The following is a 21,139-nucleotide window of genomic DNA, read 5'->3' as shown; positions in this document are numbered from 1 at the left end:
TAACAAGTTTAAACATTCAGAAGTTGGACAAGATAATGTGTTAAATTATCTATGCAACATGTGGGTGGTCATTCAAAGCTTCCGTATCGGAGCACAGTACCGTTTACCACAATCGTACAATGTATTGACGTGAAAACTGTATGCAAAAATAACAAGTTAAAACATTCATAAGGTTGACGAGATAATGTATACGCAATGCATCTGCAAGATTGTATACGACCTTGACGTAATTCCAATTAGTTCCAAATTACCATGGCGATTGCGACATCAATTTAATGTATTCCCACTAACATACTCATCATTCATGAAGCTGTTATACTGTATATACTTTGTAAAAGCCTTTTCATATACGCCGCCATATTATTATACTAGGTTCTTATTTAAGACGCAACATAGGATCGACGACGACGTACAAATGTTTTTAATATTGTTTTAGATAGTTTTAATCCATTATCTATTGTGGCATTTTTCCCTCTGTCGAATCTGACTGAAAATAAATGAATAAACTAGTAGCCCTAAAGCTACATTTTACTCTTGAATCGTTTCACGGAACAAATCATGTTTTTCCATAATATTTAACGGCACCGTCTTCCGTTCCGTGAAAACAAAATAAGAAAAAAGTATTGTATAAAGCCTATACTGTATTAATTTGACTACTGATAATCCGAACTGTCACTTGTGATTGGTCAAATTATTTTGGGTTACGCGTGCGCGCCTACCGTAGTAACAGCCATAGAGTCGAAGATGTAAACAGTGTGTAAATATTTGCTAAAATTGAATGTGAATACATTATATCGTAGCCTACAACATAACGTGATACACACACAGTTAAACAATCTCTTTCGACTCGATCCTCCCCACCCAAAGATAGTTAGTAGGCCTAAAATATTTTTATGACGTCAGATTCGTTAAGGGCCTTATTAAATTAAATCATTGACGTTCTCTCTTTTCAAAGATTTTAATCAATTAATCAAGCACGCTTCGTAAGATTTAACCATAGTCAATCTATTGACTATGTTTTAACCAATCAATATTAATTTAAATGCACACAAAATGCCAAGAAAACCATGTTATGATGTACAAAACATCATTAATTGGAGAACAAGTACAAACCCTAAATTAATTTATGTATCATCATGGAAACCAATTCGTTGAATCCATGTTAGTAATTAATTGGTATACTGTATTGTTCTAAATTTTAATTACAATGAACATTTTCATTGATGGGAATAATCAGGCAGGCCTACGATACGAGGAAAGTGTATTGCAATCTCAAATAAAATTGAAGTTTAACTAAAATAGTACGTATAAAAATATAGGTAAAAAGTATATCTCTTCAAAAAACATAATTTGTGTAAAAATACATACGGTATTATTTACAAATACGGGACAACAAAAAAAGAAAACAACAAAACGAAAACTCTTATCAGGAAGATAAACTACCGTACTAAGAATTGAAAAGACCAAAATTAGTGATAAATCTTTTAGAACGTTCGGTTTTAACTCTCTAGGGACATTATTTAAATCAAAATGTCGTTATGGGAAAACCTTCACTCAGATCATACAATACCTTATTTTAAATTAGCAATTAGTATTTCATGATCGATCTTCTTGGAGATCGGTAAATGTCAAGGTGTTTACAATAGTGTTTTTATAGTGACCAATTCTCACAATGAGAATGTTTCTTTATGTGTGTTTATCTAGCGTTATTACTAATGCACGACGTTAATCATTTATTTTTTCCTCCATAGTGTAATGTTTTTGGGTGGAGTCAGTCATTATCTCTCATGACTCATTCTATTGCAACAAATAAACTATTTATTGTATTTTCCTCCAACAATAAAATTAAAACATTTGTGTTTTTTTTTAACGTAATTACTGTAGGTCTAACATTAGTTCAATACGAAGTTGTGACGAATAGACTTGTCTGTGATAAAACAAGTCAGAAAAAACAATAAAATAATGATGCACAACAGCGTGTTATAACTCTACTTAAATTCTATCTATTTTGGAACTAAAATAAACTTTGTTTTTTCGATTGTAGCTTATATAGGTTTGGTTAGGCCTACAGTTTTTTATATTGAGTTTATGCCTAATTAATTAAAAACAGAGAAAATGAACTTACTGCTGTGCAAGTAGAAGTTTCACTTCCGATGACGTCGTTGATAAGTTGATCATTTCATTTTTTAACTTGCCATCCATGTTTTAATTCATTTTCGATTTTATGACGTAGTAATGACGGCAGACAACTTTCAGATCGCGTGTGTAATTTCGTACGACGCGCAACCAAAACCACCCAAAATCAAACTCACATAGGCCTGCTTAAAATCAAAATGTGTAGGCCTAGTCACATTGGCTAGTATCTATAAGTAAAAACACTGTTTGTATAGGCCATGATAATTCAGAAATGTATGCATTTTGTTTAATTAGTCAACTAACTACTCACTACAGTGTACCCCCAAGTTGCAAGTTTAAACGACCGGCAGGAACAAACTTAGGCCTAAGTCCATCATGGGTGGCTTTAGGTACTACCGTTGACAATTTAAAAAATAGGCCTAGCGAAAACCTGGTCTATTACCCAAGTAAGTGCATATTTGAGGCTATTTTACTATCATAATTGGTAAATGAATAATGTATATTATATGTATAACTTAGACCTTCCATCAAAAATTAATTTACTCACGTTTTGCCGGTATTTTGACTGACGCTGTTTTCTTGTAAACTTCACATAAATCCAAAAACCGCCGCGCTTTTTCGTCCAAGCAACCCAGTGATCTGATTGGCCGAAAGTAGTGTCAGACGATCGCCGCCAAGCAATCACTCTCCTTATTTGGGTATAGGCGTATGGGCATGCGTTCATAAGTACAAAATTAGCAACGTCTTCTATCAAACCATATCGAGAAATATTAAAAAAAAAACATTTAATCAGAACTATTTTTTATAGATTAAAATGATTTTTTGTTACTGTATTAAAAGAAGTAATAAAAAACGATAATGTTTAGTTAAATGAAGGCGTTTATTCAGCATACATGTGTTAAACCTATATACAATAAGCTATAGCTGTTACTACTCCTGAAAAGCAATGTTGATTTAATATTCACCCTATGCTAATAACAATTCCATAAATAAAAACATGATACCCTCTTCCTATATCAACACTTACAAGTGTTACTCTTCTGTATAGCAAACTCCAACTCTCAATCAATCACACAAAAACAAAATTAAAAAAAACATCAAATGACAATAATAACTACCTATACATGTTAAACAATTTACAATATACATTATTACACAGACAGTACATAAGCTTTTAAAAATAACATTTTTAATATCATGAAACATCAATAAATATTATACTGTATGTTTTAATATTTCATGTGCAATTTAAATAAAGATTTAATGTATCATTAAACATTAATTACAACCGCTTATTCGGAAGCTTTAATGTTTACTTGAAAAATCAAATTAAAATCCAGTGAGCTTGCGCTAAATATGTGAAGATTATTAGAAGTTGCATTTATAGTAATATTAACATAATTAAAAAACAACGATGCTTCTATTGAATGATCATCCCATATAATATCTGCATTAATCCTGGGCATTATATTTGTATACATTTAAACTGTTTTATTTTTTACTGTTAAAAAATATGGAGACAACATGCAGAATTTCAGCGTACATTGTTTTTAAATAATCTCCTCTTGTTGTTGTTTAAAAGCATGTGGTTGTTGTGCGAGTCTAATATGATCAACCGGTAGACCTTTAGCATGTCGTTCCCACATGGCATAGCATAACAACTCCAAGTCTGCTGCGTAAAGTTTTGTATCAAACAGCGGGCTTTTCATGCGTCGTAACCATACTTTGTTCCTCACTTTCAGTAGGTAGTCTGGGTCCGTTCCTAGTCTAACAGCGATGTCTTCGTACTCTTGCCGGTTGCGGGCCACAAGTTCTGGGCACCCTAATGCGTACAGCTGCGAAGCTGCAACTCTTGATGCTAAAGTTTCACCTGTAGATAAAAATGTATTATTTGTATATTTAATTGTAAATTGAAAAGCATTGTTTTCCCTTGTATTTGTGTTGTTTATATACCATTTATAAAAAAAAAAGAGGATAACAGCCAACTCGGACAGCATCGTACAATGAAGCCTGTCTCGTCGGGAGAAAATTAAACAAATTCTTTCGACAACCTAAAAAGCACAACGGTTTTCCAAGACAACTAGTCTCGTCGGTATTCAACTCACACAGCACCGTACAATATTGTCTAAGTTGGCCTTTACCTGTGCAGTTTTTCAATTAAAAATAATGATATCAAGGGGTCCTCTATTATTAATTTATCGTTCATTAACTTGTACAAGGCAAGTTGTAAGATGCAATGTAGAATGGTATTTACCAGGGAGGGTGACCATCGGCGTGCCAGCCCACAGTACGTCCATGCCAGTAGTGTGGCCATTGCACAGCGGTGTATCTAGGCATACGTCAGCTAATTGACCCCTCCTGACATGCTCTTCTTTCGGAGCTACATTGGAGAAGATCAAGCGTCCAGCAGGGATACCCATCTGTTGGGCTGTGGCAGTGAGATGCGCCTCACCTACAGCTGGGAATCTTAGCAACCACAAAACACTGTTTGGCACTTTTTGAATAATCTATAAAAAAAAATAATTTTAAAACAAATTTAGATTTTAGTGTAGCCTTCTTTCAGGATTCAAAATCATTTAAAGATTAATTATTTAAGATACAAACACAATATTTTACCAAAGGGAACAGTACAACACATCATCAAAAGGAAAGTGAATTATAAACGTTAACCTATAAACAAAGCAAAAAACATTGTCAAAATTACTCACTGAAACCCACATGGACAATGTGGAGGGATCAATTTTGTAGAGTTGATTAAAGTTACAATAGACAATGGCATCATCTGGTAGGCCATACATGTTTCTAGTTGTCACCAGTGGATTGGGTGGCACTTCCTCACCTGTAGCGGCTTTTGGCAAAGTCTGTAAAAGAATGGCGATGCAATCACAGAAAGAACATTTTAACAATTGATCAAAAAACATACTAAATGGCAGATTAATTTCAAAAATATTATCAGTGTCCATATTTATTATTTACACACACAAGTGAAATACTTAGTATCTAAAGATCTCAGTTAATTGTGATTGGTGCGAGTACAACCAAAGTACACAAAGCTGGTTTTAACATGGCCACAACACAATATATGATCGATCAAGATTTGTCAAAATACTTGCATTGTGTCCAAGTGGGAACGGAGCTTTGGCATCAATAATTGCATTAAGCTGTCTACACTATCAAACTTTATGTGACAACAAAAATGTGATGTGCCCATGTATGGACATGATGATGCCATATCACTAGCATATTTGGGTACATCACTTTTTTTTGTCAAACTAGTTTGATAGTGCAGAGAGAACTTTACTTACTTGGCTAGCCGCTAGACCATTGATGATGACACCCTGTGGTGTTGATATTTGCAACTGGCCTTGCGACACCATTGCATTCACTGCGTTTGAGATGGATGACGCTACTGTTTTGAACGGCAATTTATCTGATGCTCCATTCATTTCAGGCTTCATGTTATTGTCCTGAGCCTGCAAACATTCATATAAATAATACTAATTATTATGTTGTGTCAATACAAGACAGTGTTAACATAGCCATGTCCGGTGTTGACACCCAGTGTGTGTAAACTAGTGTCTAGTCTATAGTGCTAGATGTAGATGTATAAAGCTCTGTCTACACTATCAAACTAGTTTGACAAAAAAAGTGTGATGTGCCGAAAAATATGGTAGCGATATGTTTAAATATGGTAGTGATACGATATGTCCATACATGGGCACATAACATTTTTTTGTCCCATAAAGTTTGATAGTGTGGACAAGGCTTTAGTCTATTTTAATTGGCTATGGGTAAGGAAGTCCTGAGGTTGTAATAAATGGGAAGTAGCTGAAATTGGGAGCAACATGTGATAGTTTGTAAACGACTGATTCAGGGAAGTTCACAAATTATTTGTTCTACACTAGAAAATCTCCAATTACTATAATTCACCGAAATAACAAAAAAAGAATTCAAAAAATTCAGAGAGAAAAAAATATTTACCAGTTGTTTCAAATTGAGGGCATTGATGATGTTTTTATCATTTCTCTGTTTGCCATCTTTATCAAGCAAACCTTTCTCAATCAAATGTGGAAACATGTGCAAATGGTCTCCAATGAAGAACGTGTTTGGCATGTAGGCTAGCTTCTCAGAGTACTGGTGGGCTAGCTCAACGGGAGAAGTGTTACGGTCAGTGATGATGTAGTCCATGAAAGGTGCTCCACTTGTGCCAGGGTAGCCTAGCCACATGGCCTACAGATGGAAGGAGAACAATTAATTAATATTGTTTAAAGGTTTCCATGGCGAATAAACACACAAGTAAAGTTTTAGTTTGTGGTACATTACATGGGTTTGCACAACGTTCTATTGAAGACGTTGAGACATTCTCAATTATACCAATACTGTACACATGGTGTACCGCAAACCCAACTTCCTCATCATCTCATGTCAATGAGACAAACATTTATTATTATTCATTCATCAACTCTTATATAAATAACTTCTATCAGGGCACTGAATGTACAAGAACAATGCAACATTTTTTAGAAATTTTTCATTAAATTTTTTGTTTTTATTACTTAATATGTATTTATGTCTAAAGCTCTGTCTTACACTATTAAACTAGTTTTGAGAAAAAAAAGTGTGTGATGTGCCTAAATATGGTAGTGATATGACGTCATCAGGTCCATATATGGCCAAATCACAAAGTTTTATGGTGCAGACTGAGCTTTAGAAAACATATTTTCGATGTAAATTACATTCAAATGACTAAAAAATAAATAAAAGGAAATGTTGTCAGTGATTATATAATTACCTGAACAGGTGCTGGCCTGAGTGCAAATATTTCATTTCTAGCTCCTTTTGTGTAGCCATTCATGTTCAACAACACATGTATACCATCTGCATTTATCCTGTCTGCAGCTTTTCCATTGCAAGGCTCCTACAAAATAAAGAAACAACATTTATTTATTTCACGGTTACCTGGCCAGCATGAGCTGATTTTATCGACAAAAACTAATTTTTTTTTTTAAGCGACAGCTTCTTTTCTTCTTTTATGGTTTAGTTATGAAAGTTATAAAAAAAAAAAAAAAAATAAAGATATAGTTATATACAATTAAGACTTTAAAAAAGCGATACAAAGAGTATCTATAAAAGAATAATAATATTTTATTTATTCGGCAAAAGTTCATAAAAGTACATTTTACAATTCATCTTGCCAGGAGCAAGTAATAGGCATGAGCCCAAACAGAAAACTGTTCTTACTCCATCGAAAGTTTGTATGGTCATCTGTTGTCACAAGTTGTTGCTATTAGAATTTTTTTTTAATATATTACGAGAATAATCCTGATTGTCATGTAAAATGACTTACTGTCGATAAATCTACAAAATGCTCAGCTTCTCTGGAAATTTTCATTCTGAAGTTAGTGCCATCATCGGCGCTCAGGGCATAGCAAAATATCTACAAGGGAAAGATTTAAAACGTATTAAAATTAACATGCACTTTATATCATAGTGGCCCTGTGAAGTGGTTCTCTAGGCTGGATTAATTTAAAAATTAATTTTATAATTAGCCCAATGAGGCTGTAACCTTTTAAAGCTCTGTCTACATTATCAAACTAGTTTGACAAAAAATATTATGTGCACAAAAATGTTAGTGATATGACATCATCATGTCTATATATTTACATATCATATTTTTTGTCACATAAAGTTTGATAGTATATACAGAGCTTTAGTTTACTTTTAGAAAATGCACCAAAGTGTGCAATTATGCACATTTGGATATGATGTGTTTAATAGTAGTTACACTAACCGAGGTTACCTTAGCACATGTGCAATGAGTATTAATTTAGAGAATCGTGATTGGGCAACAGTGATTTTATTTACCATATAATGTATTAAATTTAAACACAATTCAATTCACCATCACATTTACACAATGATTGAATAGGCATCTTGCTGTAAGAAAGGGCAACAAAGCTTGGATATACAATGGCTATATATACGTATACTTGCCTCAACTTTGTCTCTGTTGTGCATTCCTGGTATACTCTGCATGAGATGTGATGTGGGATGATTCCCAAAATCTGAGCTGACATAACCGATTCTCAACCTGCCTTTACTATCAGATAAATCTTTGGGATATATGTATTGTTTTTTACGCAGAACAGTGATCTGTAGGGATTAGATTATCATTTTTTATCAAGATTTATTAGCGTAACTAGATTAGGCTAATATTGTACAATACATACTGTTACAAGATCATTTATTAGCTGAATGAACTTATGACCTAATCACCACACTAGTAAAGGTCATTAAATGTAAGTGACCTCATTAAACCTAATATTTCACATTCGTATCAGATTTCTAGTTTCCATACACGATTCAAAATGAAACAAGTTATTTCATTGTATAATTAGTAAGAAGCTAAATTGCAATTGTTATTGCAATAGTATAATCTATGCTTTTTTGTATTGGAATTTTTTTAAATTGTTTAATAATTTGTAATACTGGGCCCTTTGGGAGAAGTGTTGAACTGAAGCTGGGTTAGGCTTTTTTCCTTTTTACTCAAGTAAAATAAATGATTATTCCAGCTATTGATACTGTAATCTTCAGTGATATCAAGTCAACGGAAATAAAAGTAATGCACCCAAATTATCTTTCAATATCAAACGATGTCAACAAGCTACAATCAATTTGCAACTGGTCCCGCGGGATTGGCCAGCTACCGTACATCCTGCTAAACGCTTCCTGTTGCATAAATGAAACCTTCCGGTACTTACCTTGTCCAAACAAAGATTGCCGTGACGATTAGCTATGGCTTTCCTGAAGGAATGGGACAGTGGATATAGCATACTGTGGTGAGGGTGAACAGACGGAAGACGATTCTTCTCTAATTGTTCTGCTACGATAGATACAAGTTGCTTCATACGCGCCTCATAATCTGCCCAATCACATACAATCTATTGTGAGAAAAACATGTGTTTTTTATTATATATACTAAAATGTACATTGCAACATTAAAATAATGAGGTTCACATATTTAGCTAAAAACGTTTTAAGTGTTAAAAATACAACTAAATCCCTTAATTGAACATACCCAGGGAACATTTTCGCCAGTGTAGCGTAGCAAAAAGCTATACAAAACAACCTTATTGCTACACATTTTGAAAATTGTGTAGCAAAAAATACAATACAAAACTATGTTTCTCAACTTAAAAATCAGTTTGATTGGCAATATTGCTAAACAAATTTTTTAAATGAAAATTTTCCCTGATACCAAGATGCTAAGAATTACAATAACAATACTTTATTTTAACACAGAAAGGTTTGATTTACCTAATGAATAAAGTACTTTACCAAAAGAATTTTATTAGTTTCAATTTCAACTGTGGAAAACTTTCAAGAGAAATCAAGGTTATTCTCATATGTAGAATGATAGTTAAGTAAATAAGTAGACTGGCAAGTTATTAAATGGCCTAACTTGTGAATGTGTACATACATCATATTGCTTGGTATTGGCTACTACAAATTGATGGGTTAATTGGAGACTACTATGAGATGGGTCAATTGGCTACTACTATGCGACACATGCTAACATAATATATTTATATTTTACCTGTAAACAATGTGCCAAGTTACAGTAGGCATCAGGGAAGTCTGGTTTCAGCTTCAAAGCTGTTCTATAAGATGCAATAGCTTCTGGTATACTGCCAGAGTCCTGCAAAAAACATGCATAAAAACTCATAATTCCCATAAAATCAAAAAATGTCCTGTTTTAATCCATAGAATAAGATATAGATAAATAAATAAGTTTTTACTGAGCATAATTGGAAGAAAAAGAATGTATTCCAGTACACATTGTGCTATATTGATACCTTAATGGTGAATAGCAATCAGACTTAATTAAAAGCTATTTTGTCTGTATCCACCCCTAAGGGACGTGTCTTATATGTGACTTAATTAAAAGCTAGTTTGTCTGTATCCACCCCTAAGGGATGTGTCTTATATGTGACTTAATTAAAAGCTAGTTTGTCTGTATCCACCCCTAAGGGACGTGTCTTATATGTGCACAAAGAAGAGCTACTATCACATACCTTATGAATGGAGGCCAAGTTACTGTGTGCATCAGCAAATGCAGGGTTTATCTGGATAGCTCTTGTGTAGCACTGTAAAGCTCCTTGTATATCTTGCATCTCCTTCAGCGTGTTACCCATGTTTGAGTACGCATCTGCAAATGTTGGTGAAATTCTACAATAGAAACGTAGCTGAACTTAATACACGGAACCAACAACAAGACGTTTTTTATTAATCATATAAATCTCAATGGAGATACAAATAAAATAGTATTGTCATTTTCATTCTATAGGTATTTCTGTTACTTGACACACTTCGCTGGACTAGCTTAATATGTCCTAGTTATTTTTTTAATGGCAAGATAATAATTTTGTATCATTTTTTATTTTCAGAGAGTCTAGTATTGGGAGTACACTATATAATGTATCTATCATAGGCAGTTTCAGCCGGCATGGGCCACCCCTAAATTTAGAAAATTACAATGCAAAAGATAGGACACTAATTTATGTTTTGCACTTAATTTTTAGATCACGTTTCAACATTTACTCTGTCGTCATAATACGTACCGTATTGCTTCTTTGTAATGCATGAGTGCTTCCTGTAATTTTCCTTGCTGTTGTAATACGCTAGCAAGATTAGAATGAGCTGCGGCAAACTCGGGGAAAACTTCCAACGCCTTACAGTACAGACGTATCGCGTCCTCGGTTTTACCTTGCTCACGTTTTATGTTGGCAAGGTTGTTGAGGGAGTCTGCGTGTGTCGGACATAATCGCAAAGCGGTGTTGTAACATTCTTCCGCATCTTGAACTTGACCTTTCTCCTTGAGTGCATTTGCTAGGTTGCAGTATGCATCTGGGAAGTGTGGTTGTAGTTCTATTGCTCGTCTGTATGTGTCTATTGCAAGATCTATTAACCTGCAAAAACATACACATTTTTATTATCATGTGATACAGCTTCTACTCCATATCCGTCAATGTAAATCTCTTAAGCTATGCGAGTTGTGAGTTACAACTCTGGCACTTGGCGAGGAATGATTGAACCTTGGACATTGGGATTGGAAGGCAAGCATGTTAACCAACAAGTTACAGGTAATTGTAATTGAGCATGTCAAAATCTGTAACAAACTCTAGAAGATAGGTACATCTTAAATTTTCAAACCTGCGTGGTGTTTAATATCAAAAATATTTTCAACCAAAATACATGGTACACACTATTCTTACCCCTGTTCATAGTAAACGCAGGCAAGATTTCCATGTACAACTGCATGGCTTGGACTGAGTTGGAGAGCTCTAAGGTAAGCGGCTACTGCCCTGTCAAAAATCCTGGCTTCCTTTAGTACGTTTCCAAGATTGATGTAGGCATCTAGGAAGTTTGGATCCAGCGTCACAGCCTGGGTTAAAGAAAACAAATCGCGTTAATAACATGCAGTAAGTTGTTATGAATGCTTGGAATTATTAGATGAGATAGTCATGTGATAATGAAACCACCTATTTCTGTATAAAGCCCTGTCTATACTATCAAGCTAGATTGACAAAAAAAGTGTGATGTGAACTAATATGGTAGTGATATGCCCAAATATGGTAGTGATATGACATCATCATGTCCATATATGGGCACATCACATATTTTTTTCAAATAAAGTTTGATAGTGCAGGGCATCACGTATGCAAAACCCAGGAGAGCAACAAATCGCTCTCCTCAAATCACCGAGGAGAGCAATTCGCTCTCCTTGAAAAAATTTTAAATCGCTCTCCTCAAATGTTTATGTAAATATGTAAAAAAATTACAATTATTAATTTGTTGTACACATTTTTTTTGCCCGACAGGGGTGGGGATAACCCCCCCCCCTCCCCCGCCGGGCACAACAAATGTATACTGTACCTCTCCCCTAAAATCCCCCACACCCACCTTCACACAATATTTTCCGTGGGGATCGTATTATTCTACAGTAAAAAAACTCAAGCCAATTTTTTTTTTATGGCCTGGGTAGATTGGGTTTCAGGAGCCTGGAGAATCCTGTCCTGGCCAACTACTGGTTTACGATGAAATCGGTCGCGTGTGAAATCGGTCGCGTTTGAAATCGGTCGCGATAAAATCAACTTCCGGTATTTTGTATGGCGCGCCGCTAGAGCTATACGTTTGAAATCGGTCGCCCTTGAAATCGGTCGCGCTATTTTGTATGGAGCGAGATGCATGCTAGCGGGATTTACATTTTCTTCGTTTATATAGTCTAGATTTAATTGATATTTTTTAGGAACCAGATTATTTATGTGGATATTTTTTATTTTGGTTAATAATATTTATTATCAATCATTTTTTTTTATTTCACAGGTCTCGGAGAAGGACCGTGTCTTTTCAAAATGGCCATTTCTAAACACGTTTAAATATTTTATTAGGCATATAATAATTTACCTCTATTTTATTATATGTACTGTAATTAATATATTATACTGTATAGAGAATATACGTCTGTGTCTTTTAGTAATACAGTATTATGCAAACAATTACGTAAAAGAGAACAATTTATTTAAAAACAATAAACGTTACAATGTATAACCCGTAAAGCCAGAGTATCCATTTTTATACTTATGCATAATGTGGCAGATATATCATATATTGGACCACCTTATTTTAATTTCTATTTTATTTATGTCCGTACGTTATGTAGGATTAAGTAGAGGCCTATAATGATTATTGTTGAGGAAAATCACGTGTATATTTTTATTTCTAATGTTTAGGCCTAAAATAGTTTCTAGTAAAAATGATTATTATATGCGAGTCGTTAAAAGACGAGTTACTGAAATAAACCCCGAAATAGGCCATAACGTGGATGCGCCTTCTATGATCGTGCAGACGACGTTAACTGCACGTTATTTTGCTGACGGGGATTCCCCTTAAAAAAACACGCACTAGTGTGTCAAATCATGGACAAAACACGTACTACGATCGTTGTCCATGGCCATGTAAAGATGACGTATAGGCCTATTACTAACCATACGTTTGAAACATCTATATATAGGCCTCTGCACTGCACGTGTTTTTGTGAAACATAGTTCCATGGTGAAACGATGTATATAATTTACGTATATACGTCGGCGATACTATAGTTTTTAATTTGAATATTTCTTCATTTATAATAATCACTTTAATGTAAATAATATAAGTACCACTCAGTGTCCCACATCCGTACGCCGTTCGTACATCTAAATGTTTAAAATATCAGTGCAAGATTACCTCTTTGAGAATCGTGCCCACCTTTTAATATCCATCCATTATTATTATCACATCTAGGCCTATCATTGTACAGCATACTGCATAGTCATAGTATAGGCCCTGTAGATTGATTTATAACGGCATATTATTTTATTAGTATTATCCTAAAACCATGCTCACGTAAGAGTGGCGGAAATCGAACGTAAAAATCATCATCATACATCATCTTCCTTTATTGCATAAACCTCATTGAGCTGGTATCCACTTGCAGATATAAAACTAGTTTCGTAATTAACTGCGATTAAAAAATACGCAATAGGCGCGTCTAATTGTTTAATATTAAATTATTTCAACATTATTAAAACTTTAAACAGTGGCATGTTAATCTTTTCAAAAACTTAAACAATATTCAATAACACTTTTTAAAACGATTTTCTAAACACATTACAATTATTCATTGACACCTGACGTAAGATAAAATGAAAACACAAATTATTTATAAATAATGAGATAATATTTATATTTACTGTACTAAAAAATAATAACGATCGAGGTAAAACAATTGTTAATAGTATTAGAAATTCTATATTCAAAATTAACTAAAAACATAATTAGCGTTTACATTTAAAATGTATCTAGTGCGTCCCATGCAAAATAGCGCGACCGATTTCAAACGCGACCGATATCATTAAACGTATAGCTCTAGCGGCGCGCCATACAAAATGCCGGAAGTTGATTTTATCGCGACCGATTTCAAACGCGACCGATTTCAGACGCGACCGATTTCATCTGACACCCCCTAACTATGCCTTTAGCCTAGGCCTAGCTTTTCTAGCCTAGCTTGTTGGCCTAGAAATCAGACAGAAAACCTGAAAAGTATTTACCTGCAATTCATAAATTATACAATTCTAATATGCAACAGCCATTAAAATATTGATAATAAGTTACAAAGTGTCATTTTAAAATAATTAAGAAAGATATTTGATCGTGTTTACATGTGTCACACATGGGCGCACGCACAATAGGGGAGGGCTAAGAGAGCTTCTAGAAGATGCTGACGTCACACGTCAGCACGTGTTTTGAGGAGGATTTGAGTGACCAAAATTGGTTAGAACTTTCGAAGAAATAATCCATCTTCAAAATGACATAATTAAAGCAACCAGCAGCTAAGCTTTTTTAAATAATAAACATTATATTTAGGCCTCCTATATTAATGTTTCCTTTTAAAATTAAATATATTTTATTAACTCGTTCCATAAAAACATAAAGGGAAAAGTTATTGGTTGGGACATGATCTTCCTGTAAAGGAGGTGTTTCTATGACACCGTACTGGTTGCACTATGAGGCGATGAAGTAAACTCGCCCTTGAATGCGCGCAGGCAGGGGAATCCCCTTTGTTGGTACCTCGCACTGGAGCGCGATGAATTGCTCTCCTTTTCGAAGGTTGTTGATTGCGATCGCGCTCGCGATCCTTAAAAACGAGGGACTGCCATTAGGCTTGTAGCTTTATAACTTAGCTTATATATTATTAGCCTAGGCCTAGATTGGTTTTAACTTTTAAAAATCCACGTGTTTTTAGGCCTCTTGACAGAAAAATCAACACTGTCAAAAGCTAGGCTCTATTTTGAAAATTAAGGAGCGCGATAAATTGCTCTCCTCGAAGCCTGTTGAGGAGCGCGGAGGAGCGCGGTCGCGCAGGCGCTCCTTATAAATGATGCCCTGATAGTGTAAACAGAGCTTAAGAAAAAATATAACACAATGAAATGATTTACCTTTTCAAAGTGATGAATTGCTAACCATATCTCTCCTTGACTGTTAAAAACACAGCCAAGGTTGCTCCATGCAACTGCAAAATTTGGCTGCGATTCAATTGCCTTCAAATAGCAAGCCTATACAGTCAACAGGCACAATATAAACAGATTAGTACATTGAAGATTTAAACATATCAGTATTAAGTACAAATCCTATCCCAAATTCCACAGGGAATGATTTTGAAAAGGGAGGTTGCATTATCTGCCATAAAGATCAATTAAAATTAATTTAATTTCAGTTAAGATATTTGGATGATGGCATTTGATTACCGTGGCAATCAAATGTGGATAGTGCAACCTGAACGCAGAGCAATTGGCGGGCAAACAAATTAGCTTGTAGGATCGCCGCTGCAAACCACGCAGCCTGTTTTGGTATCACAAACGAACAACATCAATACAATGACACGTCTTATATATTGTTGATAATCTACTGTATATTTGGTTAAATTTAAATTGAGTTTAATTCTCAATATGGATTCTATTTCGTTTACTAAAGCGTTTAATTCTCAACGTGGATTACAATTTGACGTGTTGCCGTGCATTAATGTATCCCGATACCAATCAGTAATCATGCAGCCAGGCGGCGGTAAACGCAGTGGGACGCAAGATTTTGCAACTCCAGAATGCTAAGCAATGCGCAGCGCAGCAGCTCTGTAGCAACAACCACTTCTCTTGGACCGACGACAGCAGCCGCAGCTTGGCAAAGTCGCAAGCATCGCAGCTCTTTCCATCATCATTCCCATCTAAATAGACATGTAGATTCTAGCGAACCTACGCTTGCAAAGTCTGTTATTTTGATCTACACCAACCATCACTCATGTACGCATTTTTGGCCAGAAAAACCTGCAAAATTGGACTTCTATTCAATCATAGGCTTAAATTTATAAACTTTTCTTAAGCACATGGTGATGTGATGATTTGTCAAATATACAGAATAGCGCACGTGTGTATAAAGCATGGATAGGCTTGGCTCAAACTTCGTCAACCCACCAGCGGCGACCACAGCTTGGCTGATGGCATGGTCCAATCCAATAACCTGCACATCTAGCATCTCTGGCTTATTCCTCAGCAGTGAAGGAGAGAATCTTTGAAAAATATCAGGTCAGAAACAAGAGAAAATAAAATCAAAAGATCGTTAGTAAAATCTGTCAAGACACTGAGAAAGAAGGTCATTGAGTAATCTCATGATTAAATTGGTTTGGCCATTTTTTGCTGTTGTTAAACGTGATAGTTCTATTGCATTCTATGGCTTTACTCACAGCAGCGCGCTGGGTCGTCATGGGGACAGAATGCCATTCTGAAATCAAACATTACCTTGCAAAACTATGATCATAACATTTTGTTAATAAAATCAAATAAAAGACAACTGGTTTAAAAGGTTTTTTTTTTTTAGGTTTGATTTTCGTTTAGCAAAGTAGAGTTTGACGTTAGAATCGCAGTCTGTGTAGAATTGCTGAAAGAAACAGCAACTTCTGGAAAAAAGCTGCAATGAAAGAAAAATGCTTAAAAAATCTCTAGAATCTCCTTTCTACATACAGCTGCTATCTTTGACTATGGCTTAGCATTCACTGTTGAAAATTGTCGAACAAAATGGCCGCCATACTCAAAGATAACTTGCAAGCTTGCAGTAAATGATGCGCTGTAATTGGCTGCTATTGCTAGGGAAAAAAAAAAAAAAACACTTTCCAAGCATGCAGAAAACTAAATGCGCGTTGACAGAATCTAGCGTGCTTGGCGCTCACTCCTTCACACGCAAGGCTGAGGGGTGCGCAGCAGCCGCTCGTGTTTGCGCTAGGAGCAGAGCCATAGAATGTACGGATTTACCAAGTCTTAGCAATCTTTTGATTCCCATTAGAAAATTGTTTTTAACAAAACAAGTGTTTTGTAAAATGGTATAAAGGTCCACAATTAGTTAATGAATGAAGATAATAACAGCAAACATAATATAACAGCAATTTGTTTTTAATTAGTACTTCTTACTACCTACCCACCTTAAGCTCTGTGTACACTATCAAACTAATACCAAAAAATGGTAGTGATATGCTCAAATATGGTAATGATATGACATCGTGTCCACATATGGGCACATCACATTTTTTTTGTAGCATAAAGTTTGATAGTGTAGACAGAGCTTTATACGAAACATCTCAATCATGAATAATAATAAATTTTAACAATGTTTTCATTTATTATAAAAAGATTTGCTGACTGGGTTCATGTTCTATTGAACATGGTGTCTCTAGTTTATTAATTAGATTTAGAAAAATTTTGGATTGAATTTGTAAATTATTGAACTTGTTTAAAAATTTTTAAATAAATCATTCTATAAAAGTGAAATTATAACATTTATTATTTATGTCGATATTAAGTAAGAATTAATAGACGTTAATGACATTCAATTTTATATTGAAAGATATTAATTAATTTTTTTTTTGGTTAATTATTTTAATGTTTATGGTAGATATATCAAAATGAATGTAGATTATGCATACCTTAGCCTCATCCAGGCGCCCAAGAGCCTTCAACAAGTTCCCTAGGTCACTGCGTACACAGTACAGATCCTGTGGAATAACCAAATTGATAAAGGCAATCTCGGCATGTGCTCATGTATACAATTAAGAGCCGACTCCCAAGGACCAGGGCGGGTTGAACTACACCCTAGTTGAGCAGTACAATAATATGGTAATATGAATTTATACAGCTTAATAGTAATAATCATTTTTTCTTTCATGCTTAAATTTATATTTTTAATTTGTATTTAATGTATACGTATCACAATAATAGCAAAAAATGTACAAGAATTGGTAGGGTGGATAGACACGGGAAAAAACAATAAAAGCAGGGGTAGCCGATTCAAAGTTAGCATACGTAGTTAGTATGGCAATGGTTAATGTTTGCATGCAAGACATTAGTGGTAAAAAAAAGTGGGGAATCCATACTGAACCCCGAAGAGACCAACCTTCATACTCACTGGGTTATACTGCAGGGCTGTCATGTATGCTTGTACTGCACCTTCCATGTCTGCAGCCTGCACCAGCGCTGCTGCTAAGTTAATGTACCCATCGATGAAATCAGGCTTAAGTCTAACAGCATGTCTGTAGTTCTCTAGAGCTTCCTGAAGCTGACCTCTCTCTTTGAACACATTGCCGAGATTTGAGTAGGCCTCAGCCAACATAGGATTCTGTTTTATTGCTAGGGTACTAAAATGAGCAGATCTGAAAAGCAAAAATGTTTAATTTAAACCATAATATCTATATTGTTATCTTACTCCCAAAAGAATGCATTTCAAAAGTCCGGTTTTAGAATTGCAATTTTGTGTCCACTTGAAAGTGTTTATTTATTTGTATCAATACAATAGATGAGATTATTACTGTACAAAACAACATTCCTAACTATACTTACCTATCAAGTCTTCGACATTGGAAGTGAATGGAACTAAGCAACAGCAGAACACCGGTATTCTCTGGTTCCTGCCTCCAGAGCTGCATACAGTGTCGTTCCGCATTCTCATAATCTCCGGCTTGGTACTCTCTATGAGCCAAATCTGCTAGGCCTAAACGTACAACATTAAATTAATAAAAATGTACAATTAATAATAATTTTTAAATAACTATTAAAAAACGATATTGTTTTTGTATTGTAAGTCAAGTTACCAAATAGTTTACACCAAATATATTAAAATTACAGACTTCCCGTCCCATGCAAAAATGAAAATAATACAGCCATCGTGATGTTATTCAACAATATATGTCATTTACTGTACTGATGACAGTGTATATGATTACTGATGTTTTCAGTATGTATAATAGGCCTATAATATGTAATCATGTGTGAAATCAAATGATTTTTAATATTTCATACTCTGGCTCAGGGTCAACAGAAAAGTCATATTCTATTGTAATTGTATGTGTACATTATGATGTACGTACGTGCAAAGGGGTTATTTCATACATATTACAGTTAAACAGAATATATACAACAATCACTGTAATTGATATGTATATACACACAATGACAATATCATAATGAAATATAATAATTATAGACAAGTCCAAGACAAGGCTGCAGATACAAAAAATGCAGATTCATTTATATAGTTTGTGTAGGCTAGTAGGGTCAAAATCTACCCATATTTATAAAATTTTAAGTTACAGAATTCTACTCTAATAATATTACTAACTTATCTAAAGAACTAAAGATATATTAAAGCAATTAGAACACATTTTCTTACCCGTTGCGTCTGACATTTTGGCCACAGAAATTTACAATTTTTCGACTGCACACCACAACAACGTTTCTCCTTCTTTATGATGCCTTTCTTCTTATGCAAATTAGGGGATACCACTCACACCGACGTGTTTTTACGTTTCTAAAATAGTTCCAAAAATAAGTAATTTTAACCAAAATATGTAACGACTTTATTATTATTTGATTATTCAATATTTATAAATTAATTTCATATTATACTAATATGTAACTTTAATTACTAAAGTATGTCTTAATAGAGAATATTTAACAATCATTTGGAGAAAATGTTATTCCGCGAGCATAAAATGTTTACATAAATTATACGTCAGTTCCGTTATTATGACGCGCGCGCCCCACCAATCGCCAGATCGATGACGTTGTACTCCTACATAATAGAGGGCGACACAACTATTTATTCGAAGATCATGGTGGTAGTAGATACAGAGACAGCATCGCTGTATGCACATGAAATAATACTATTGCGTTAATAAAATTGTGTTGCTCCATGATATAAGCCAGTGAAAAGATGCGATAAATTAATATTTTCAATTCAACTTTTATTTCAAATACAAACACAAACAAAAGAAATACATTGGATTCTGTGAATGAGAAGAGAGGACAAGAATTATTTGTTAACATATTGCCCTCTCTCCTTCTGACATTCTGTATTCCATAAATATTCATATACAATTAAGGTTTCATTTACATCATATAATAAAAAGTTTAAAATGAACAATAGGTCTATTATTTTCTATTGCTAAGTAATTCTGACTTTGATTTGAACGAGCGGCGTATCCCCGAGACGACGGAAATGATGCGACAATTTTCTCAAAGTTTATTTAGCCTACCATAATGACGTATTTAACTGCGCTTTTTTTTAGTAGGATGAGAATATATAATTTCTGCTTGAGGAATGATAGGAAAAAATAATGCAACCGGGTTGGTCACCACCGAATTTTGGTTCCAAATTTCAAAATATTTTCACGTCACACATCTGTTTAGAGAAAAAAATGTACAAAAAACAATGATTTGACAAACAACACAACTTTTCTATGTTTCTCTTGTCAAAACGTTCTACTTTTTTACTTAAATTTATAAATATAAAAATGATAAAATCCAATTATTCCTAGATAAAATATGCAACGCTTCCGTAGTAGGCTACCACCACCCCGATCATCTCCTATAACAGCCCTCCAATAATTCATGCACAGCCTGAAAGTTTGTGGTGTGTGAGAACAGACGCAATCGAATTGTCTTCTTTAAAGCAATTGGTATGTCCACATTTTTAAAACCGCATAAAATAGAATAGAAAGAAAATGAATGGAAGTTTCGCTGTTTGTTTTCTACAGAGTCAAGCAGCCAACTCGACTCTCACCTGATTTCACGGTTGCTTTTCATCAGCAGAGCGTTACGTTTTCTTCCTCCAGGGTAGTGAAATGTGATTGGCTAATGTCAGTTTAACCCCGCCCACATATTTTAAAGATCACCGCATGGCATGTAAAACAGCGACATTATACGTTTTCTCCTATTCTTCGCTTATCAACTGACCAAGGAGGACGGACAGACACCTTCTGATAAATCAGGTAATTTCTTTCAATTTCAAGAATAAATTAAAGAATATATATTGAGTAATAATTCTAGATGTACATGCTGGTATTGTTAAGATGTTCCACATA

At 34.5% G+C, this 21,139-nt stretch overlaps 1 protein-coding gene across 5 annotated transcripts; it reads right to left on the bottom strand.

Moving 5' to 3' along the window:
• Positions 1-2,997: 2,997 nt before the first annotated feature.
• LOC140050361 (UDP-N-acetylglucosamine--peptide N-acetylglucosaminyltransferase 110 kDa subunit-like) lies at positions 2,998-19,659 on the bottom strand. Of its 5 annotated transcripts, none has more exons than XM_072095518.1 (18): positions 19,447-19,659; positions 18,618-18,768; positions 18,175-18,430; positions 17,708-17,776; positions 15,177-15,293; positions 11,412-11,581; positions 10,758-11,105; positions 10,212-10,365; positions 9,734-9,835; positions 8,898-9,077; positions 8,131-8,289; positions 7,484-7,573; positions 6,929-7,054; positions 6,118-6,366; positions 5,442-5,609; positions 4,845-4,997; positions 4,391-4,643; positions 2,998-4,006 (listed from the first exon to the last, which is right to left on the bottom strand). In XM_072095518.1, exons 1-18 carry the CDS (start codon positions 19,460-19,462, stop codon positions 3,687-3,689), a joined length of 3,081 nt encoding a protein of 1,026 aa, XP_071951619.1. In that variant the 5' UTR covers positions 19,463-19,659; the 3' UTR covers positions 2,998-3,686. The 5 variants fall into 5 exon arrangements, with proteins under 5 accessions (XP_071951619.1, XP_071951620.1, XP_071951621.1 ...); XM_072095519.1 differs by having other exon boundaries at positions 18,187-18,430; positions 19,447-19,568; XM_072095520.1 differs by lacking the exons at positions 18,175-18,430; positions 18,618-18,768; positions 19,447-19,659 and adding an exon at positions 16,159-16,300.
• Between the last annotated feature and the right edge of the window lie 1,480 nt (positions 19,660-21,139).

The sequence above is a fragment of the Antedon mediterranea genome, chromosome 5 (genome assembly GCF_964355755.1).
Source record: "Antedon mediterranea chromosome 5, ecAntMedi1.1, whole genome shotgun sequence".
NCBI classification, from domain to species: Eukaryota; Metazoa; Echinodermata; class Crinoidea; order Comatulida; family Antedonidae; genus Antedon; species Antedon mediterranea.
This window is presented reverse-complemented; position numbering and strand designations above follow the sequence as displayed.